The sequence below is a fragment of the Orbicella franksi genome, chromosome 7 (assembly GCF_964199315.1).
Source record: "Orbicella franksi chromosome 7, jaOrbFran1.1, whole genome shotgun sequence".
In the NCBI taxonomy this organism is placed as follows: Eukaryota; Metazoa; Cnidaria; class Anthozoa; order Scleractinia; family Merulinidae; genus Orbicella; species Orbicella franksi.
In genome coordinates, this window is record NC_138151.1 from 19,724,055 (window position 1) to 19,748,099 (window position 24,045).

Genomic DNA, 24,045 nt, shown 5'->3' on the forward strand with positions numbered 1-24,045 from the left:
CAGATGACAGCCTGTATTTCACTCGTTTGTGGTGGGTTGTCAAACCTCTACTCGCGCCAGAGCCGGCGTCGTACTTCGTATTCGATAAAAAGTTTTAAGTCTATTGCAAAAGCATGGCAATTTGTTCATTTGCTGAGCTCTATTAAATTGACTGTTACTAGGCTTACTAACATGTTTTGTTTTTTAAAACAGCCCTAAATGCTGTATCATCTGGAGAAGTGGAGATAGGTAAGAAATCTAGTGGTATACAGTTTCTCTATGATTTTTGATGTTCCGGGCCTTGGCAGTTAGAAAAGGCTTATATGAACTAAATTACAACGTACAATGGGTTTAGTTCCACCGTGGTTCTTCAAGAGAAGGAAGAAGATAGGCTTGTTGACACTCAGAGTGCCATGAACGATAAATGGATGTCTGTACCGTTGTAGGTGGGAGAATGCGGTACAAAGAAAAGGGATATCCATGCCTTTTATTACCGTGCCCTGAAACAGCTTGGGCTTCAAACAATAAACAATTCCTACCCAATAATACACCCTGTATTATTGTGTACGCTTTTTAAGGCCTTCCTTGGACCTTTCTCGAAACAGCCGTATAACAAGTCACTTAACTGACCGGTCTCCCGCGGTAAACCAGTAAGTTGTGCTTTCCCTGGAATGCACCGAAACATTGAGATGCTTTAGAAACAAATCTGTTTCCTTTGGAACTTATCATAAAAGTGTTTAAACACTTTACTTCGCCTTTGTTGAATACTAGATTAATACCCTCTATCTTGTCTGAACCTTTTACAGACAAGATACTCAAGCTTCAGACACAATGAATGTAGACAACGGGTCACATGATAAACTTAGTAAAACCTTTTAATAGCAGAGAAAGTTTGAAGAAGCTAGTTCAATCCACGTTACTGAAGTCGCTATCACTTGCAGACCCTGAAACCAAACGAACGCAGAGTTAAATTTACCATGCCATGAACCTTTACACCAACTGAACTACTTAAACCTGCAAAATTGAAATACTGGTAAGAAATAATTGTCATTTAATAGAGATTTGCATGCTGTCGTCATTTGACTACAACTACCAGAATTCCTTTCGTTTTTTCTTTATTATTTACATTTTGAATTACGCTAATTAGCATAAGAAACAGAAAAAGTGAAGGATTCTGGTAATTGTAGTCAAATGACGCCATCACGCAAATCGCCTAATGTAAGACACTAGTAGATTTCAGTATACGCTTCCACTCAGAATCCGAACAAGATTCCTAACAAAAGATCTGATGATGATCTGATCAGAAATTGAGTGGGAATTTCCATATGACGAATAAAGAATGCAGGATATCTGAAAACAAATCCCTCGTTTAGGTTGCATCATAGAGGGGATTGGTTATGAAACTCGAGAAAGTTCTTTGTTATATGTTTTTGTTCTCTTTTCTGGCCTTGACCGTGCAAAAAAAACACAATGGTTGTTTACTACTAACCGAGAAACTAGCCAATAGAAGTGTTTTGATTACGTAACTCATACATAGTGTATGAGCCAAAAACAAAAGATTGTGCACGGTCGTCCTTCCAACATAAATCCTGGCACCTTTGTTTGCCGGGCTTCATAACCATTCTCCTCTATTAACTATGGTTGCATTTATAAAAATCGTCCAGTTTTACAAGTTATTAAATCCATTTTGAAATCACTGGCTATCCTTGCAATCTGATTGGCTCTCAGTGGCGCGATTTATTCACGAATCGCATTATTTTTTTGTTCTAAATCGCATCTTTTTCTCAGCCAATGAGAATGGGACAGTAAAACAAACCAACCAATCAGATTTCAAGATTAGTTTAAAGTAATCAATAAAATTTCAGGAAAATGAAAGGCAAAAAGCCACTGTGTGGAGAATTTTGCAACTACTGTTGCCAAAACTTTGTTGTTAATGTAACTTTTTTCCAAAAAAATTGACGAATTTAATTAATTACAGTTTCTGAATGACGATTATGAGCTCCTTTAGGCTGAAGACCTACTTTAATGGAAGTTCCCAACTTTCAGTGTCCATTTTGACGAATATTTTGGCGATTTTTCTTCAACATCTGCTCAAGATCCGTATGATACTGAGTCCAGTAAAACATAAACAAACGAAAACCACACAGCAACAAATTCAGAACCATCTCAAGAAGGTAGATGTTTCCAGGTTTCCGGTAGTTTCAAACGAAGCAACAAAAGAGCTCAACTCTGTCGCTGTGAATAAACATAGTCAAAATACGCCACACTGCACAAAATAGTGAATGAACGAACGTCTTACGAAGCCGGTGCCAGTCCCGCCATCTTGGAAATATCTTAAAACAAATGGCGCCGCAAGAACTTGACAAGGTCCTGAGTGTTGAGTCCTACGCCGAGGTTACAAAAAGAAACGGAGATGATAACGAGCTGGACCCCTTAAAATCATGCCATTGAACGGTATTTAAAAGAAAAAAAACGTACTATCCACTGGGCATCGTGCACTCGACAGAGTTTCACAACTCAAAAGAAATCGATCGCAGAATTACACAGGATATGCACCTTCAAATTCCTTCTCCAAAGACAATGGAAAAGTCCCAGCCTCAACCACAGAAGAAAGGAACGCCTTCCATAATTGATTCAGGCGACGAGAACTGAACTTTTATACCTGAAGTAGACTATTTTCGTTCTGACTTCAGATCAGAACTGCTTGTTTCTTTGTCATGCTCGAATGAGTTTTCGTCACATGACATCGTTTTGCATACTAAATGAGACGTAAAGGCGATTCCGGTTCCGCTTTTTTTTAACAAACCGGCTACTGGAACAATACACCAAAAATCTAAAATTTAAGGCGATAAAATTGTGCGATTTCAAAATGGATCTAATAAACTGGCAATTGAACTTCGTGTCGTGCAATTTTGGTCTGAAATCATACTTGTGATTTCAAGTCGAACTCGCGCTGCGCGCTCGTTCGATTTTGAAATCACACGTATAATTTCAGACCAAATTGCACTCCACTCAGTTCAATTACCATTATAAATTAACTATCTGTGAATAATATCTGTAGTTTACCCTGCTCACTGCTACTTTCAGCGTTTTCCGGTCTGCCGCCCTCGGTATCGTCCGCATCATAACCCACTATCAAAAGAAACAACATATTACAAAACTTGAGAATACTCTCTAAAGGGTTAACACACCAATAGCTATAATCCCAGACAAAAAAGTTGGGACACGAAGCAAGTTCTCCCCTCCCCCCACTTTCAATGTTTATAATCAGGTGATTTTTTCCCTTTTTGTTGAAAAAAAAAACGCGATATTTTCCAACATTGATTAGGGGGATGGGGGATACGTGATACAGCTCAAGTGTCCCAACTACTTTTGGCCGGGATTGTCTGAAAGAGATATGCGAGGAATTTTCCAATGAAGGTAACACCAGCGATTGTCATGGCGTCACGATATTTTAGAATTCGACTTCGGGTCAATGACGTACACTTTGTTTCTGGAATTTGGACAGAACTTTTCTACGTTAATCTAGATTAAGGCTCGGTGCAGATATTCGTGGAATATAACTCGTAATCGCCTGTTCCAAAAAGAAATCTGCGACTTGCTTCAAGCAAAATGGCATTGAAGGGTGGTTAGAGCTCGTGTCTATTATTTAAGACATTTTCCAGGATTATCAGTTCGCAAAGTAGCAGATCTTTGTGTTGTTCCACGGAATAGTGTTAAATAAATTGACTGAAACTCACTGAATCAGATATATCACCATTACAGACATTATTACACGCGACACGACAACTTCCGGATTCCATGTGTTTGCAACCTAACCTTACCTGTTCTTCCCAAGTGGCAGAAGGTACAAAATTTCTCACTTCACATTGCAGGGTGGAAGCAATTTGGTGGCAAAATAGTCGAGTTTGACACTTGAAATATGGTTAACCGTTTGCCGGGGACAATAAGTTAACTACGTAACTACCCTTTCTATTTCAATTGAACGGTTAACCATATAAGCCTTCCCGCAAACCTCTCTTTTGCTCCGTAGTTCTTGATCCCAGACAATGTTAAATGGTTTTTCGTAATGCCTATAAAGCGGAATAAGGTCTAATTCGAATGACACGAAGCAGTTTGGAACCAAAATGTTTTACCAGTAATGGTTAATCGTAAGGATTAATCGCGGCGGTTAACCCGGTGACACTTCTGAAGCCGAGAACACACCTCGCTTTATACGCGTTCCGGTATTAGAGGGGAAAACGAAGAGAGACATGCATAATTTAATCGCGTTTAGGTGGCAGCAACGCTTTATTGCTGTCCACAGATAAACTCCGCGAAACAACGAGGACAAGGCGAAAGTATCGGCCACTTGCTCGGTACCAACTGTGTCAACCAAATTTGCATCATTTCTGTTTCGCGCGAATCAACCACCCCCTCTAAAGACGTAGACAAGGTCATCTTTTTCAGTGCAGGAAATAGAAACATCCTTTTCAAACACAATATCTTGTGCATAGTTGAATTTTACGGGGGAGCAAGTGGGTCGTTAGCCCCTCGAGAGGCAACAGAAGATCATGTCATGGACTTATCAATCGCCTACCCTAGAAGGTCATTTAGAAATATGACTTTACGTTTTTTAGTGCTTACCCAGGTAAACCTTGCCATTGCATGCCGTTTCCGGCTTTTTAGTAGCGCTCGTTAGCTGTACCTGCGTGACGGTACAACTTCCTTCTTCTCCATCCTTTGTTAGAGCGAGTGGTGTGACATTCTTGTTTCAGACAATCCTAGACAAAAAAGTTGGGACACGAAGCAAGTTCTCCCCTCCCCCGCTTTCAATGTTGATAATCAGGTGATTTTTCTCCCTTTTTGTTGGAAAAAACGCGATCTTTTCTAACATTGATTTCACCATATCAAATCGATCCCAGACTGCATCTGTGTAAGCTTGCCTTTGTTGCAAAAGCGCGGAATTTCTGGCTAGAAGAGTAATTCTTAAACTAGATATCGTTTGTAAGCTACAAGAATTTACAGCCTGGAGAGCTCGAATTAACAAACGATACTTTGTCAGGTTTACCTTTGTCGTCAATAGGCTGATTGTCTTGGAGTTCTTCAGCGGCAGAAAACCTGTGATTTACCCCTAAATAACAATAGAAATTCATTATGATATAAGGATATCAGCTCTGGTTTAAGGTCTCCACCAGTTTAGAAGCAAATTTAGCCCCGATTTTACACCTAGCCAGGAATTTACGAAAAGTTTTAAGGCGGTAAGTTAAGGCATACCGATACACCAGGCAAGAGATACATAAGAATTTTCAAGGTGAACCAAAAAGTAAATGGGAATTGGGGCTTGAAACATTAAAAGGGACTAAGACTAAGCCAAAAATATACCTGGTAAAGTTTTGCCTTTTCCTTGATGTAATTCCCTCACACCTTCGCTGCTACTCCCCGCCGATCCACTGTCGCTTTCATGATCACTGGCACTACTGCCATCTGAACTCTCATCTTCACTGCTCCAGCTGCCTTTACGCGAATCTCCTACATCACCTTGCAAATCATCACAAACTACAGCAAGTTGAAGAGGACTTGCATCCACAGACTCATCAGCAGTATTCAGTACACTGGTATGCGTGTTCAGAGCACTAGTGAACTTCCGGCCGGGTGAGTCAGCAAGGCTTAGGTCAGCGGTGTTAAGCCTTGATGGACCTTTCACCTGTGATTGGTCTGTTACTATAAAATGTTAATAATACTCAGAATCTTTGTATCGAATCAACAAGATACGACCAGGCTGAAAATTAACTGTTAACTGGAGAAAGCGATCAAATGATTTTCATTAGCTTTCATTATAAAGTATTAACAAACGAAAGGACGAAAACACTCTTGCTTTATGGGTTTATAAGCGAGCTGGGAAACCTATGCACTAAAGGAAGGTAATATTATAAGGAAATTTGTTTCAACTCACTTATGGTAACATCTAAAGATAAAAAGTACATATTACGCTTGTCTTTACTACGACGTGCTGTACCTTAGTACAACCTTCGCTAACTGTCTAATAATATTACCTTTAGCCTGTAGTGCACTTAGCATGTACGGTCATCATATGATTATAAGTAAGCTCATACAAAATTACAAAATCGGTCTCACTAGAATTTGTTAAAATAAAACATACCGCTTTCAGCTTGTGAGAATGATGTAGACGCTGACAGTTGTGTACGGTGGGTTGACGGGATGGAAACCGGAGTAGGATCAACAGTAGTTTCTTCTTGTTTCTGATCTTGTGGTTGCATAGACATTGGGAGGGAGGGTGGCGCTGATGTCTCTTTGCTCTTCTGTCGGAAAAGACGTTGAACGCAACAAAGCTTCAGTGCCGCTCATAATTACCTTACCTCAAGTCATGAGTTAAATATATCAACATACAATCAATGGACCTGACACTAGTGCTCTCCCTCATTTCACAGCAGAAGAATCAAATGACATGTTTTTTTAGTACTAGTTGTGTACAGCTAGTAGCTATCCTACCGGTTGTCTTGTCACTTTGGGCTTCTGCATCTTCTTAGCTCGTGCAGCTGCTGCGCTGGCTTGATGGATTTTTTCTTGGAAAAAAAAAAAAATCAAAATCGTCTTTTATACACCGAATATAAGAGTCATATTTTATCTAACATCAGATATATGTCACGTGCTTTTACACTTGCTAATATATAGATTTAGCCAAGCCTAAAAGCGGAGCTCCTGATTAAATAATTAACCATGAATAAAGAGGATATTTTTCCCTAGATCAGAAACTCAAAAATGATCAAGTGTCAGCATGTGATTGTTCAGTGTGTGGTCTCACTATTTTTTCTAGTTACATTTTAACAAACCATACCTAATGAGTGTACCCAAGATTGCGGAAATTACGCAGGCAATATATCAGGGACTTTCCAAGAGACGATTGTGCAAGGAATATGTCGGAAGAAAAGTCAACAACGCGTCAGGGTTTAATTTGCGCCGAAATTTTGCCTTTGCATTTACTCCCTCCCTCTACCCTAGAGTTATAACCTAGCTTGAGCCCGCGATCCAATCGAAAACCAAATCAAAAAAGCACGCGACCTCGAAGAGCTCTTGACCTGTGCCCGCGACATGGTCATGTGAAACTGGTCAGCGGATACCTTGTTTTGACAGCTGTCAATTAATTATAACATGGATGTCTAATATCAAAGATATACCTATGGTAATAGTGTTACTCTCTTATTTTTCAAGGTATGGGGCTTGGCGTAGGGACGTGCGGACAGTCACGTGACAACCAAAACTTTTCAGATCGATGGGTTACCAAATTTTCTAGGGTATGGGGCTCCGCTCGCTCGCCTTGGGCGCGCAGGAGCTCCGCTACATCGAAAGTTGAGATGACCTTGCTTTGATACAGACCTTTCTGCTTTTCTCATTTAAATGCAAAGTAGTCAGCATTAGAGCAACTTGATTTACACAACAGCATTGAGGTCTGTATCAAAGCAAGGTCACCTCCACTCTCGCTGCCATTCAAAGGCCAGGCCACTGAGCGGCCAACTGTAAATGGTCTACTGCAATTTAAAATAATTAAGACATGGTAAATTCACAAAAAGAGAAAGAATTGGACAACAAATTAAGGATTGTCCTTAATTCGAGAGGTTGCACGCCCACAACCCTCAAACCCTCAAATTAAGGTGTGGAAATACTTTATCAATTAATCGTCTTACCAAATTCTTCCTCGGAGCGGTTCCGGTGAAGATATATCCAGACTTTCCTGTTGCTGTCGTATTTAACACACGGATCACGTTCATAGTGAAGCCTGTCTAAAGCACCGCTGACAACTGTATGAATCTGCTCACAAAAATACAAACGTCCGAACACATTTTGAGTTAACAACACTAACAACACTGTGAATCATAGTAATTATATCCTAGCATATTACGACGAAGAGTTAAAATCGTACTAGAAGTTACGATATTATAAGTGAAATGCTGGCGCATTGTAAACTAGCGTAAGACAACATCATGAAATAAATACTTGAAACTTATTGTTTCGCACAGTCACTAAAGGTTACTTGTTCCTGATAAATTTATTTCACAGTAAATATGAAAAAGTTAAATTTTCTTCACCACTGCACATAGTTTTTTGGAAACTCGTAAAAGCACACAACGCTTTTTTCATAATCCTCTGCTAATAAGTAGTAGTCAGTGCTCACAACTCATGCTTTTTAACACCACGACAAGAAGCAGTCAAACACTTCTCATCACAAGATTAGTATGTCTGTCTGATGTAGCCTCTTCCTGGCGTTCAGTTAGTTGGGGCGCACCCGCGGTATCATGGCAGGTGGATTGGTAGTGTTTGGAAATCGCGGTCTTACGTTGGCGCTTTGAAAGAAAACCTCATCAACCTATACATTTTCTGAAAGCTTAATAGCTACAGAATACAACCATATCTTTGAAATTTTCTAAAAAGTTACTGTCGCAACGATATGAAAAGAAATATCCAGAAAGACTGCTTCACTTAAACTGGTTCGCTTCCGCGCGTGAATTATCGGCGCGATTATCATCGGAAATGTTTTCTCACACATCACCCTCAAAAAGGGTGGCGGCGATTTTCCAGATGTGGGTTGCGTTTTCACTAGGCCGATTAACTAGCTGAACATTCTTTCCGGGTGTTTGTTTGCAGAACAACATCTGCTAGTTAAAACGTGACATCTGTTTCCACAGGAAATTTAACCCAGAGTTTAACCCTGACTCAAGATTCAAATTTCCAAAGCACGCAACTTTCAAAAATGGCTGAGAGAGGACGCGCTTTTAATGACTTCTCTTGTATTGATTGTAGCTATATTTATGCGAAGGAGATCGAGAAGGCATTTTTTCCAGAGGATGCGGTTAATGTCCCCAGAAATGAAGAAGATGCGACGAAATGTTGTAATGAAGGAACTCGTTCTCCACGGCCACGCCGTGTCATAGGTAGGGTCCTGGCCGAGGAACTGGAGAATCTAACGAGACTGTAGGAATGGTAAACCGAAATAAATGAGGACTGTTGAACTCGTCTGCCGTTTTTAACGTTCTGCTTCGCAAACTGAACCATGATACGAGCGTCTGGTAAATGCTATTGCCAGATTCTTTGGCAGGAGTCTGTCACTTCGCACAATGAGATTGACTGCGGCATTTACCAGGACAAGTTATACCATCTCCCGAGGTAGTAATATCTAGATTTAGGCCAGCCTAAAAGCGTAGCTCCTGGGCCGGGTTGTTCAAAGCCCGATTAAGCTAACCCAGGAAAAGGTAGAATTTTGAGGTTTTCTGTATATTGTTTGGCCTTCTGTTTTGAGTTTTAATAATCATCATATACACAAAACAAAGCATCAAAAAACATTTGTATAGGAGAAAAAGTTATAATTCGGTTAACTTTTAATCCTGAGTTTTAACCGGCTTCCGAACAATCCTGCCCTGTTTTCAACAAGTTAACCTGACATGAGCCGCGATCCAATCAAAAACCAGCATTTGGTCAGCGGTCAACTTAAAAAAAAAACGTGACTTCGATGAGTTGTAAACTTGAGCCCGCGATATGGCACGTAATACCGGTTAGTGGATACTTTGTTTTGACAGGTGTCAATTGATCATAACATGGATGTCCAATATCAAAGAAGTACACGGTAAAAAAAGGCTCCCTGATAAGAAATAACACGCAAACTGCGGTGATAAACATGAAAATAAAACGCATGTTAAAAAACAAAGTTCATTTACTTGACGTTTCGTATGTGACCGTTAGGAATAGAAGTAACAACTAAATTTTAATTTAAAATAAGTAACTAATTAACAATTACAATGACAGAAGCTGAGAAAAATTTGCATCTAAAGAATGCAAACTAATACAGATAAAGCTTTTCGCTGCTTACATTATCATTTAGGGCGGGTTTTAACTCCCTTATTAGCAGAGTCTCTTATCTTATCTTCTGAAGATGTATGTTGAAACATACGAAACGTCAAGTAAATGAACTTTGTTTTTTAACATGCGTTTTATTGTCATGTTTATCACTGCAGTTTGCGTGTTATTTCTTATCAAGCTACGATGGCCAAAGAAAAAGAGTATTTAAAAGGCTGCCTGTCTCTGTCAACCTAATAGGCACCCTAGGACACCAGGACGGGACGAGCTAGGGCGGCTACCGGAAGTAAATTTATTCAACCGGGCATGCGCACGAGAACTCTCGACTTATCTCTCTGCCGTCCTCGTCTCAATCTCGTTCCCAGAGGCTTCGTTCCCCTTGACCAGCGGTCGGAAAACGAGTGCTCTGGGAGCAACCATTTCAGGCATGCGCCATAGATGCAGGCAGAATCACCAGAATTCAGGTATTTCAAAATGGTTGCTCCCAGACCTCTCGTTTTCCAACCGCTGGTCAAGGGGAACGAAGACTCTGGCAACGAGATTGTCCTCGTCTCGTCGAGGACGCCATTACACTGAAAATTATGCACTCTAAAACAACCCAATGTACGTATGTAACTCTCACACTCCCCTCCAAACCGGACTAAAAATCACAAACCGGCAACATACACGTCACTCTTTATTTTTCAATTACCAAAGTCCTTGTGTTTATATATACATACCTTGTGTTTCTCACGTACCATTTACCTTTACAACGAGAAATTTGATTGGCTGTTCATAGTAGATCCAATCTGATTGGTGTGACCTACATACATCTCTCACTCACTCACTCACTCACTCACCCCTTGACCCGTCCATAACATACCCGACGCGCCGACTAAGAGGTATTTTTTTTACAAAAAAATAACTCAAAAATAACTCAAAAAGGAAAAAGAAAGAAAAATGAAAGTGACTGCAATGAGTGAAGGCTAACAACTAAGTGTAATCCATTCCTTCTAGTCGTTCGCCGTCAGTTTAATCACGTGACTGTCCATTATTCCCACATTTCGTTCTTCACAGAAAACCAAGGTGGTGACGTTCGAACTTCTTAATTCAGATCTTAAAATATGGGTACACAAGTGTGATTTCTTTATTCAATTCATTACGTCAATACAAAGATATGCGTATACACTATTTCTTATGAAGAAATAGTTTCTCGATGAGATAGAAATAGAAACTCTTCAGCATTGAGTTTCTTGTCTAAACTAGCTCGGACTGCTCGAGCTCTGATGACAGTGTAAACAAATACAAACACAAAATTTAAAAACATTTGGCGACGCGCGCGCCGTCTTGCAGGGTCGCTGGTCAAAACTTTGTTGCCTCAAGAAATATTTGTTACAAGTGTTGGCGATCTGAAATTGAATTCTTAGTGTCGTCAACAGTTCAAATGCATTTCCTGGAAAATGTTTTGTTCAGTACAAGTTAATACTTAATTAATTAAAAATACTTTCACCGCAGACTATAATCTATTCATCGTTAGTTCAACCTCACGTGCAGATCGCTGACATTCGATCAAACAGTTTTCTATCGAGCCATTCAAACACTACCAAAGTAGACCAGACATGCGAAGTACGCGCGTGAACGCGCTGCTCTAATCTTTGATTACTACAAGTTAATAATAATCTGCTTGTTACTCGGGCTTCCGGAAAGGTTTAGTGGGTCATAGTGTCACGCGTCGTAGCGGAGCAGCGCGAAAACTGGGGATGATAAACAACAACATGAAGACGGAACAGTGACAAAACTATGGCTAATGACTTAACAAGCGACTGCATGATGCTCAGACGAACACCTCAGGTGTTGAAGAAATCGGGATCAAAAAAGGAGAAGCAATTAATTACCTGGCATTCACCGTCCGAATCGTCCATGTTTGTGTTGAAAAACAGAGAGCTGTAAAGCGACGTGACGCAATTGGCGGGAAACAAGAGGAGCCTGCACTCATTATAGTCAGTTGAATGAATACCCAACGTTCCCTGCCTTCCTCAACCGACTCCCCCATCCCCAATAATATTTTTCATATTTTGAGCTGATACCAGTTTATTTTTGTTTATTTTAGTTTTGAAAATTTAATTTTGCATACTTTTCTCATAATTATTATAATTGTTCGATGTTCCGGGATGTTCCGGAATGTTCCACGTTCCTGGTTTTATCGACGCCCCTTGTTTTTTCTGGTGAAAACAGCATGCATTTTTACCTCGCTAAACTAAAGACAAACTGTTTTCACTGCATTTCCAGACTTTTCCGACCTTATCTAGCCAAAATTGTCCTAGTGAAGACACAACCGTGGCTTGGTTTTTTTTCTACACCCTCTCAAGTTTGATATTTTGAATGCGGACGTTTTCTTCCACTAAAGAGGCCATAACTTTGAAATGGAAGCGAAATTATACAAAGCCTGACACCCTTTTTCGAAGGAGATATCCTGGAACATACCTGCCGATTTTCAGCCAATTCCTTTGGAAGACGCGTGTAAACGAAATAAAAATGTTCATCCTTATATGCAGTTTTATTTTATCGCGAAAAAGACGAAAAACTTTTTATGAGATTGGTATGATTAGCTGTTAAAAATCCCCTACGCACTGACAGATGTCAGCATGGGTCAGTTTACCACAACAATGGCTCATGACAACTTGAAATAAACGGACGTCTACAATTCTGGCGCGGAAAACCCGTCGCAGTTAAATCGTCCGAGAACCGACCCAGAGGAACCGACAAACTATCAAGAGCTTTATACAGGTTTGTATTTAAACTGCCGTGATTTCTTTTACTTAGAAGATTTCGTCGGCGGCACTGGTATTGTGTTGCTTGAGTTTAGGCTTCTTTGTTCTCCAGACATTTTTTGAAACCATGCCTTGAAATGCTGAAAAAAGGAAATCTCGAGGTCTACATTGTCTACATCTACATCTGCGCCTGACTCTCTCGTTGTGGAAGTTTCGGAATCGCGTCTGTTCTCCAGCAATTTCGTGCGGCTAGCACTTGTTGTATTTTGTCCTTTAGCTTCATTGGCGGGACTAGTGCACTTGAGTTCCTTCAACCATTCTTCTTGGTTAGAGTGCGACCCACGGTCGCTCAAAGCCAAAGATCTCGTTCGATGCTGAACCTGTGGGTTCCACCAGATTTTCGCGTCTTCGGCTTCTTTGAAGACGAAAATGGGCAAGAAGTTTTCTTGCGTTTTCGTCCTGACGTAAATAAAATTTGACAAGAACGAAAGCTAACTTACGATGAAACAACCAGATCGAGAACAGTTCGCGTGCACAAATGAAATACCACACCGCAATTCCCATTACCTGTGACAACTGGCGGTAAATCTTAATTAGCGGTGTCAACGCGCCGTAAGAAGTTAATGAGATTCAAAAATAGTTTTTCTCTTTATCTTAACAAGTAAAAAAGCTTTTTTCTCCATTCTTTTTGCAAAATATTTATCTCAGTCGTCTCAATTTGAACCGCAAAAAAAGAGATTTTTTGCATCTGTCGTAAAAATCCACCTACCATGATACCTTAGCAATGGCCAGCGTAAAAATGAAAGAGCGGCTTTGTGCGAGAAGCGAATGAGGCTAGTCTGAGGCAGCAATGATAACATTATAATACACTGAACGATCCTCTGACTGGTTAACCGTGGAAAAACTACCTGTTCACTAACAATGCGCAATAAAAATGTTAAAATACCAACCTGTGCGTCAGATGAGTTGGGATTGAGAAATTGAGAGTCCTTTAACAGCTCACATACCTACAAAGAGAGGCACATGACTGAGATTAACAACAACAGAAACATATGACTGAGTTAAGTGTGGGCGATAGACAGATTTGGTTAATGAAAAATCTTATGAATTCCTAAAAACCACGCCTCGAATGGTCTGTTTACAAGTGTGTCCCTATAGACATAAACGTGGCGAAATTTTGTTGGGACATTCAGTAACGCCCATTGTGACAAGAAAGATCTTCCTGCAATAAGAAAGAGATTGAACGTGAGTTAAATGTGCGTTACACTGATTAAAGGGACATCGTACACTTGATTTAAAAGGCTCTCCACATGGTATATGACATAACAACCAAAACTTAAAGTGCAACTTTGCGAACTATGATCATGCCTCACTTTTAAAAGAAACTCTCATAACTAGATTGGTTGGCAAAGGTAAGTGGCATGTTTCCCCTTGTCATTTCAGTTTTCATGCCATCTTAGATTTATAGATTTAGTGGATGCATGCATCCAAATTAGTAGTAATAGTCGCTCATATGTGCGGTAACCAATCAGGTGCCAAGAAAGACAATAGGTTATTGTTTGGAGAACAATGGACGCTATTGTTTTCCACATCCAAGATAGCGCTATTTATTTTCAGCCAATCAGGAGCCGAATTAAGAACAATGGATGCTATTGTTTTCCAAATCCAAGATGGCCACCACAAATTTCAGCCAATCAGGAGCTGAATTAAGAATTCAAAATGGCGGCACCCACGAAAGTCGGCCATGTTGGAAAACAGCCCACCAGCCTCGATGGAGGACTGGGATCGGTCTCACGGATTTCCATGGTGACAGGGTCACGCAAAAGTTGTCATGCAACTTCAAAATCGATACTTACAGTGTCCTGTGGTCCTAAACGACGGAGGTCCGTCCGACAAGTGGCCGTGATGAAGAATGAGAGACTTGTGTCCGAGGCACTTATATACCTTTCTATTCGTTGCAAAGCATCCTGGGATGGTGACCTCATCGGGAACCAATCCTAGACTTGCCCCACTCCCTTCGCAGTCGAAGGGGTAAAAATTGGGGTAAGGGGGTACTCCCCATTCCAAAGCATCCTGGGCTGGTGACCTCATCGGGAACAATTCTTAGACTTGCCCCACTCCCTTCGCGGTCGAAGGGGTAAAAATTGGAGCGAGGGGGTACTCCCCGTTTCAAAGCATCCTGGGACGGTGACCTCATCGGAAACCAATCCTAGACTTACCCCACTCCCTTCGCAGTCGAAGGGGTAAAAATAGGGGTAAGGGGGTACTCCCTCTTAGTCTGCTATATAAAACCTTCACACATTTTGAAAAGGACCAAAACAAAGTTTGTTGACTCACGAAATGGAAGTTAGAAGAAGTCGAAGACTACTAGGATTGACCCCGAAGTAGATGAGTTCAAGGACAAATGTTTCATCGGTCAAGGCGACCTTGTCATTGACTCCTTGACTCGATGTAGTGGAAAACTTATTGCTGTGGAAAATTTTTGCACAAGAGATGTTTGCAACAGGAGTAACAACACTCAGATAAGTGCGGACATTGCAAAACCTCAAATCCTCGGGGGAATGAAGATGAGGCACAGCTTTCACCTTGGGAGGAGGTGGTATGCGAGAGGATTACCAACGCAAGGAATGCCATCAATAGGTATCGGCGAGGGGGACGGCCTTATCATATTCACAATCGTAATATTGTTTCGTGGAGGACCTTGCCGTACCATGCGAATCTTTCCATCTGGTTTGAATTTTATACAAGACTCACCATCTTCGTGCAGCAAAGGCGAAACGCTACCCTGTACATCCATGCCTATGTCAACTTGCCGTGGATGACCATTACTCAATCAATAAGACAGACGGTGTATGAAATGTTCAGTAGAAACATCCCAACGGAAGTAATGCTCTGCATACGCGAAGTAAAGTTTAGGTTATTGTTCCTGTCGTGGCTGCACTACGATGCTGAGGATGAAGTGATTATCAACAGATTAACTCTTCAGTCATCTTTTTCACCCCCCATTTACCCTGGAGACACAGCTTGGGTGTAACGTGTAACTTTTATTGTAACTCAATAAACTTGTAAATCAAAACAAAAACAAAAACAAAGAGTCTGAGTCTTTATAATGTTTATTGAATAATGATAATAAAAATAATAACATGAGCTCCGAAAGAGAATTGGTTACAATTTTTAACTCTCTAACTCTTGACCGTCGGTATTCCACAAAGTATTGGGAACTAAATTCGTTTCCAGTTTCACAGACTCTTGGTCCCTGGCCCCAAAACGCAGGATATTCTGCCCTAGTTTTCTTTCCTTTTGGTCATGACGTCTTTGCCTGATCTGTTCCTTATTCTTGGCATAGTAACTTCTCCAATACTCGTTGATCCGTTCCCTGTTGTTTTTACAGTATTGTCTTCGATAATTTCTGATGTGCTCCTTGTTCTGTTGACAATAGGCTCTCTGGCTGCTGGCGAGTCGTTCCTTGTTGTTTTCATACCATCTTTTACGACACCACCACCACCTCATCCACTACCACCACATTTATCACCATCACCACCACCTACACCACCACCGTCACCACCACCACCACCACCACCACATTTACCACCACATCCACCACCACCACATTCACCACCACCGCCACCACCGCCACCACCACCACATTCACCATCACCACCACGTTCACTACCACTGCCACATTCACCACCACCACCACATGCACCATCACAACCACCACCTTCACCACAACCACCTCCTATATTACCACCACATGTACCACCACAGCCACATCCACCACCTACACCACCAGCACCACCACCACATTTCCACCACATCCACCTCCACCGCCACCACCACCACTGCCACATCCACCACATTTACCACCACCACTGCCACATGCACCACATTTACCACCACCACTGCCACATCCACCACATTCACCACCACCACATTCACCACCACCACCACCACGACATCCACCACCTACACCACTGCATCCACCACCATCACCACCACACTTACCACTGCCACCACCACATTTACCACCGCCACCACTACCACCTACACCACCACCACATTTACCACCGCCACCAAAACCACATTCACCACCACCGCCACATCCACCACCACAGCCACATCCATTACCTACACCACCACCACCGCATCCACCACCACCACCGCATCCACCACCACCACCGCATTCACCACCACCACATCCACCACCACCACCACCACCGCCACATCCACCACATTCACCACATCCAATACCTACACCACCACCACCACCGCCACCGCCTCCACCACACTCGTCAACTTGACCATTAATCATGTATAAAACTAGGGCATTAACTCCCTCAATTCATTTTGAGTCAAACTAGCAAGGAGTCATGTCCCTTTATTGTCGATATTGTCATAGACTATTCTCTCGTGCAGACAGTAGAATTCGTCACGAAAAACATAGTTGTCAAAGCAGTGGATCAGAAAAGACACGAGATGTCCCAAATATCACATTTCCTACCGAAAAGCACCATGGGATCCCTGGTAGAATAGAAATGGGAGAAGCGTTTCGGTTCAAGACACCCTCCAGTATTTTGATCGTGGGCCCTTCTGGTTGTGGCAAGACTTGTTTTACCGAATCGTTACTCTTGGATCACTTGGAAGAATTGTTTGTAAACCCTCCCACTATGATTCATTATTGCTACGGGGCGTGGCAAGACGGATTTAGAGACATGGAAGACGCTGGTGTGCAATTTCACGAAGGGATTCCGGAGTCAGACCATCTCAAGTCATGGTTTCCGAAGGGTGGATTACTCGTACTGGACGATCTGATGGCAGAGGGAGGTGAGGACAAAGCCTTGCTAGACTTATTCACCAAACACTCTCATCATCAAAATATCACCGTGTTGTACTTGTGCCAAGACATGTTTCCACCAGGGAAATACGCCAAGAGTATTTCCAGGAACGCCCACTACATCGTAGCCTTCAAAAATCCGAGAGATCAATTAGCGATGAAGAATTTACTGCTTCAAGCTTTTCCCACTTGCTGGCAAGACATGATGGACACGTATCAAAAAGTGACCGAACGACCGTTTGGGTACACGGTCCTGGATTTACATCCCGCCAGTGATGACAGGAAACGCGTGTTTTGTCACCTCATGATGCACGAAGGATACCCACACTGGCATCGAAGAAAGAGAGAGGATGTCTGATCATTGCCCAAAATGGTATATTAAACATCAGTTCAATTGACTCGGTTCATTTGAAGTACGTTGTCTTGGGTGAAGGTCGACGAGAATCATGGATGATCATTCAACAGATATTTTTGGCCCCGTGGAAGATAACAATGATGAGAACGTTGAAGAGGAAGAAGAGGTGGATGAAGAGGAGCCTGAAGAGGAACAGGAAGAAGATGAGGATAGTAGCAGCTCCGAAGAGGAAGAAGCGGACGACGATGAACCAGATCCGTGGAGTCCGCTATGTCAAAACGTCGGGGAAGACGTCACAGAAACCTACCTGAAAGAAGTCCAGCAGTTCCTGGATAAGGGAAAATCCCAAAACTATGCTGAAAATGCTGCTTTCAACGTCCTATTACCTGTAAGCAGAAGAAGGCTACGAAGGACTTACTTGGAGCATCTAAAATGGACTCACTGTATCAAACACAACGCAATACACCATAAAGTCATGAAGACTCTTCGACGCTTTATTGAGGAAGACGACATGGATTTTGACGAAGTGGCCGAGTCGGCAGTGGCAAAACGAAAATTCCTGCTAAACAGACTAATGCGGAAGAAGTTACTCCCCAATGATGATGACGAAGAGGAAGTAGAAGAACCGGTTAAGACCTGAATTAGCCATGTGACTCTTATAAGAGTGTGTGATTCCAGGGTTTTAGTCATTATTTGTAAGACGCCACACATGCACGATGAATTGCTCCAATCAACTGTCAGGGAATGACCAGAGGGTTCTCTGTAAAAAGGCCTACCACAAAAAATATTATGCCAAGAACAAACAGCGAATCCTGGCCCAACAAAAGAGATATCGTGCAGAGAATGTCGGGATTCTCAAAACCCGTCGTAAAAGATGGTATGAAAACAAGGAACGACTTGCCAGCAGCCAGAGAGCCTATTGTCAACAGAACAAGGAGCACATCAGAAATTATCGAAGACAATACTGTAAAAACAACAGGGAACGGATCAACGAGTATTGGAGAAGTTACTATGCCAAGAATAAGGAACAGATCAGGCAAAGACTTCATGACCAAAAGCAAAGAAAACTAGGGCAGAATATCCTGCGTTTTGGGGCCAGGGACCAAGAGTCTGTGAAACTGGGAACGAGTTTAGTTCCCAACACTTTGTGGAATACCGACGGTCAAGAGTTAAAGAGTTAAAAATTGTAACCAATTCTCTTTTGGAGCTCATGTTATTATTTTTATTATCATTATTCAATAAACATTATAAAGACTCAGACTCTTTGTTTTTGTTTTTGTTTTGTTTTACGAGTTTTTTGAGTTACAATAAAAGTTACACGTTACACCCAAGCTGTGTCTCCAGGGTAAATGGGGGGTGAAAAAGATGACTGAAGAGTTAATCTGTTGATAATCACTTCATCCTCAGTGTCGTAGTGCAGCCACGACAGGAACAATAACCTAAACTTTACTTCACGTACACAGAGCATTACTTCCATTGGGATGTTTCTACTGAACATTTCATACACCGTCTGTCTTATTGATTGAGTAATGGTCATCCACGGCAAGTTGACATAGGCATGGATGTACAGGGTAGCGTTTCGCCTTTGCTGCACGAAGATGGTGAGTCTTGTATAAAATTCAAACCAGATGGAAAGATTCACATGGTACGGCAAGGTCCTCCACGAAACAATATTACGATTGTGAATATGATAAGGCCGTCCCCCTCGCCGATACCTATCGATGGCATTCCTTGCGTTGGTAATCCTCTCGCGTACCACCTCCTCCCAAGGTGAAAGCTGTGCCTCATCTTCATTCCCCCGAGGATTTGAGGTTTTGCAATGTCCGCACTTATCTGAGTGTTGTTACTCCTGTTGGCAACTTCTCTTGTGCAAAAATTTTCCACAGCAATAAGTTTTCCACTACATTGAGTCAAGGAGTCAATGACAAGGTTGCCTTGACAGATGAAACATTTGTCCTTGAACTCATCTACTTCGGGGTCAATCCTAGTAGTCTTCAACTTCTTCTAACTTCCATTTCGTGAGTCAACAAACTTTGTTTTGGTCCTTTTCAAAACGTGTGAAGGTTTTATATAGCAGACTAAGAGGGAGTACCCCCTTACCCCTATTTTTACCCCTTCGACTGCGGAGGGAGTGGGGTAAGTCTAGGATTGGTTTCCGATGAGGTCACCGTCCCAGGATGCTTTGAAACGGGGAGTACCCCCTCGCCCCAATTTTTACCCCTTCGACCGCGAAGGGAGTGGGGCAAGTCTAAGAATTGTTCCCGATGAGGTCACCAGCCCAGGATGCTTTGGAACGGGGAGTACCCCCTTACCCCAATTTTTACCCCTTCGACTGCAAAGGGAGTGGGGCAAGTCTAGGATTGGTTCCTGATGAGGTCACCATCCCAGGATGCTTTGCAACGAATAGAAAGGTATATAAGTGCCTCGGACACAAGTCTCTCAATCTCCATCATGGCCGCTTGTTGGATGGACCTCTGTCGTTTAGGACCACAGGACACTGTAAGTATCGATTTTGAAGTTGCATGACATTTTTTTGCGTGACCCTGTCGCCATGGAAATCTGTGAGACCGATCCCAGTCCTCCGTCGAGGCTGGTGGGCTGTTTTCCAACATGGCCGACTTTCGTGGACGCTGCCATCTTGAATTCTTAATTCGGCTCCTGATTGGCTGAAATTTGTGGTGGCCATCTTGGATTTCGGAAACAATAGCATCCATTGTTCTTAATTCGGCTCCTGATTGGCTGAAAATAAATAGTGCCATCTTGGATGTGGAAAACAATAGCGTCCATTGTTCTCCAAACAATAGCCTATTGTCTTTCTTGGCTCCTGATTGGTTACCGCACATATGAGCGACTATTACTACTCAAATTTCTCTACCGTTAGGACAAAATAGCCTTTTGTTCACATATCTGTATGGGATTACAAAATCCAATCTATATGTTAAGAGTTCAAGGGATGAATTTGTTTTTATCTTCAAATGTAATTGAAGTTATCTGTAAAAGAGCCCTTGAAGTATCAATAATGCCCTAATTCACCACCATTTTTACAGTACTAGACCATAACAGGACAGTTACAGTTTGACTACCTTTGGTATAATGTATCAATTACATTACTACAGTTTTAATGTGACAGGGAATGCAAACCTAGAGGTAAAAAGTTTTGAAAAAGTTGATATACCTCAGCCCTAGTCCCCTCTCCATTAGGCAGTCTGGAGGCGGCATCTCTGACCAGTGTCAGTATGGTGACGTATGGCGGTCGTAACGAGATCAACAGCGAGTGTTCACGAGCCTTATTGAGATTGGTATCTTTACTGAAAACACCCTGAAATTACAATTACCAAGAAATGAACATACACGATGGGACATGTTCCAGAGACAGGAAGCAGGGACATGCAGCAGAGGTAAAATCACATGTACATACAATCTAACTGGGAAAAGATGCAGTGACAGTGCAATCTGTACATGTCACTGCGACATGTCCCTTGCAACATGTTCCTTTCTACTTTGCCAGCTCAAAAATACTTTGATCTGTCTTAAGTATTTGCTGAACCTCTTCTTACTCACCAGGCAGACTATTCAGTTCTTATCACAGAGTATAACCCGTTGGAAACTTTCTTGTATTTTTGTATAGTTTGTGGTGATAGGTTATTAACCTAATCACAATATGCCTTTTAATTACTATTTCTCAACTTCCCAACCATATTTACCTTGCCCCGGGTAATCATCAAAACCATCCTATTACATGTACGGGAAATCAGATAGAAGTGCAGCTCAGCCTTCAAACCTATAGTAGTGTACATGCTCAAGGTATCAAATGCCACTCTCACTTTCTTTCTACAACATTCTCAACAGGTTGAAATAATCTTGATCCTGACATTTTTCTAACACACAAGCGACAAACACTCAATGGAAAAAGGCGACTAATGCAAAGTATTTTTAGCGGAGCTCCGGCTGCCTGAAGGGCCGCCAAGCAGGGCACCATAACTATAGGAACAGAATCACATGCTTGTATAGAAAACAAAACCATGCAACTCTTTTTACATGGTCAACATGGCTAGCGGCGTGGATCCTGGGCGCGTACGCTCTACGACAACGACGCCATATGACGCCGATGCCGTACTCCAGCTAATACCAAGTCATGCAGTCTTGGTTTACAGCATACATATTTGATATTGGACATCCGTGTTGCGGTCAATTGACAGCTGTCAAAACAGAGTATCTGTTGACTAATATCGCTGACCATATTCCGGGTTCAGGTTTAGAGCTCATTGAGGTCACATGCTTTTTAAAGTTGACCACTAACCAAGTACTGGTTTTCGATGGCATCGTGGACTCATGTCAGGTTAACTTGTTAATCAGGGCCGGGTTGTTCGGGAGGTACACAAATGTTTTTCACTGCTTTTGTTTTGTGTAGTTTAAGATTACTGAAACTCAAAACAGAAGGCCGAACAATATAACATATTAGTATGAATCTACTAGCGTTCTATCACAAATGGCGTTCTCTGATTGGCTACGATACTCACTATCTATTCTGCGATAGATAGTGAGTAGCGTAGCAGTGTACCCTTGTTAAAGTGCCACTGAAACGAAATTTTCGTATTCTGTTTTATTATCCCAATCTATAGTTTCAAACGTGCTTAAAGTAATGGTGAACTTTATTTCTGTGAAATCCTAACGGAAAGTGGTTTTTTTAGCTGTTGAAATCGACTTTTTGGAGCAAAACTGTGTCCGGGCTCTGGAACCGAATTTAAGGACCTTGTGACGTCACTGGTTGTATTAACGCAAGAAACGCTATAGATTCTCTCTTGTTTTCACTTGATTTATTCAAGTCTATTTTTCATACTGTCAATACCTACTAGTTTTCTACCTTTTAATTTGTGTCCAGCCTTGACAGGAAATACACATCATAAATGTTGGAGGGCGCCAGAGAGTGTAGATTCACCAAAATATATGCTACAGATTAGAACAGCTCAGTATACTTTTCGAACATCTTGAGTACTCGATTGGAGATTTCGAAGACGAGTGTGGCAACTTTTATATCACGTCCTGAAGCCTAAACACGATATTTCGTCATCTGTTTTCAGCCTGGTTCTGAAATTTGGATTCTCACGTTTATTTAAGGTCTATTAACAAGGTTCGAATATATCCTCGGCAACTTTACAGCATTAAAAGCCGTAAGCGCTCAGCCATCCGCACAATCACGAAGTTAGTAACGGTCCACAAGCTTTGAGTCGAGTACTTCTTTGCACACAGAGGGCATCTTTTTATGATACTAATAAGTGAGAGTTCTTGTGGTAGACAAAATGTATCTTTGAAAAATTGTGATCCGCGGCAGGGTTTGCTTTATCGCCGCATACGTATCAGTGTAAACAAAGCGGGAATTTTGCTTCTCTTTTACATGTATCTCCCAATTGCAATATTTCATGGCCGATGGATTACTTTGAGTTCTTTAGCACATACTTATGTCTATGATCTTCATTTAATAGTATCCAAGTTCAAAACAATTCGTTAAAACGTCACTAGTTTACACTCCTTTCGAAGGTCACGTATTAAACAGAATTTGAACGGCCAATTTGCATATATGACTTTCGCCGCTGACATTGTCACGCTTTCTCTCGTTTCCTGAAAACATACCTGTATGGTCATGGCAGCTTAGTTTACCTTATAGTTTAAATTCGCTCCCTCATATAAAAGAACAGGGTTTCTTAAATTGTTGCTGTCGTGATAACTTGTAGGATGTAGCAGATGCAACTAGACTAAAGGTCACTGTGGCACAATCTCGTCCGCTGTGAAACTAACAAAGCGTCCGGTTTCCTCCAAGCGAAGCGACTCGAAAACTCGAAGCGTTGTTGCTCCTATTCGTGCAGCAGCAGTCCGGATAATATTTTCACAAGCCGCTTTCTCTTGTTTTCATGTCTTTTTTACTTTATGAGTGTAGATATTGTTTAATTGAGTGCTGGCCATTTCACCAAAAGTCCCGATCATTTTGCGATTTAAGAACTCCCACTCGTTTGCTTGCTTACATAAAATATCCTGCAAATATCCAATTAAATAGACTGGAAAGCCCCAGGATCGACTCTCGACCTCTTCATGTCTAAGGCTACTGTTATTATCTGCTTTACAGCTCTGAGATGTCCTTAAGATGTTTTTTTGGGGGGCTTCGAACAGTGATCTCTTCTCCCATAATCACTCTAAATTTTCAGCGCGGCATGAGAGTAATACAACCAGTGATGTCACTAGGCTGTTTTGGCCGCGCCAAAATGGCCGCCAATTTTGGGCTT

General features: G+C 41.7%; 3 protein-coding genes across 4 annotated transcripts in view; 1 reads left to right on the forward strand and 2 right to left on the reverse strand.

Annotated features, from left to right (window-relative positions):
- Positions 1 to 828: 828 nt before the first annotated feature.
- Positions 829 to 24,045, reverse strand: part of LOC145492288 (nuclear factor related to kappa-B-binding protein-like) — a 182,985-nt gene continuing 159,768 nt past the window's right edge. Inside the window, exons 22-30 of one of the 2 annotated variants that reach the window (XM_081471698.1) lie at positions 20,943 to 21,086; positions 13,529 to 13,585; positions 7,665 to 7,788; positions 6,472 to 6,545; positions 6,122 to 6,278; positions 5,344 to 5,682; positions 5,030 to 5,092; positions 3,046 to 3,111; positions 829 to 923 (exon numbers count right to left, since the gene is read on the reverse strand). In XM_081471698.1, coding sequence (XP_081327824.1) covers positions 886 to 923; positions 3,046 to 3,111; positions 5,030 to 5,092; positions 5,344 to 5,682; positions 6,122 to 6,278; positions 6,472 to 6,545; positions 7,665 to 7,788; positions 13,529 to 13,585; positions 20,943 to 21,086 — 1,062 coding nt within the window. In that variant the 3' untranslated portion in view covers positions 829 to 885. Of the gene's footprint in view, positions 924 to 3,045; positions 3,112 to 5,029; positions 5,093 to 5,343; positions 5,683 to 6,121; positions 6,282 to 6,471; positions 6,546 to 7,664; positions 7,789 to 13,528; positions 13,586 to 20,942; positions 21,087 to 24,045 lie in introns of both variants that reach the window. The other variant, XM_081471697.1, reaches the window with a different exon arrangement.
- LOC145492655 (uncharacterized) lies at positions 15,663 to 16,890 on the reverse strand. Its single transcript, XM_081472072.1, has 2 exons — positions 16,413 to 16,890; positions 15,663 to 16,359 (listed from the first exon to the last, which is right to left on the reverse strand). The coding sequence occupies exons 1-2, from the start codon at positions 16,888 to 16,890 to the stop codon at positions 16,085 to 16,087; spliced, it is 753 nt and encodes a 250-aa protein (XP_081328198.1). The 3' UTR covers positions 15,663 to 16,084.
- LOC145492427 (uncharacterized) lies at positions 16,792 to 17,778 on the forward strand. Its single transcript, XM_081471873.1, has one exon. It carries the CDS (start codon positions 16,949 to 16,951, stop codon positions 17,768 to 17,770), a length of 822 nt encoding a protein of 273 aa, XP_081327999.1. The 5' UTR covers positions 16,792 to 16,948; the 3' UTR covers positions 17,771 to 17,778.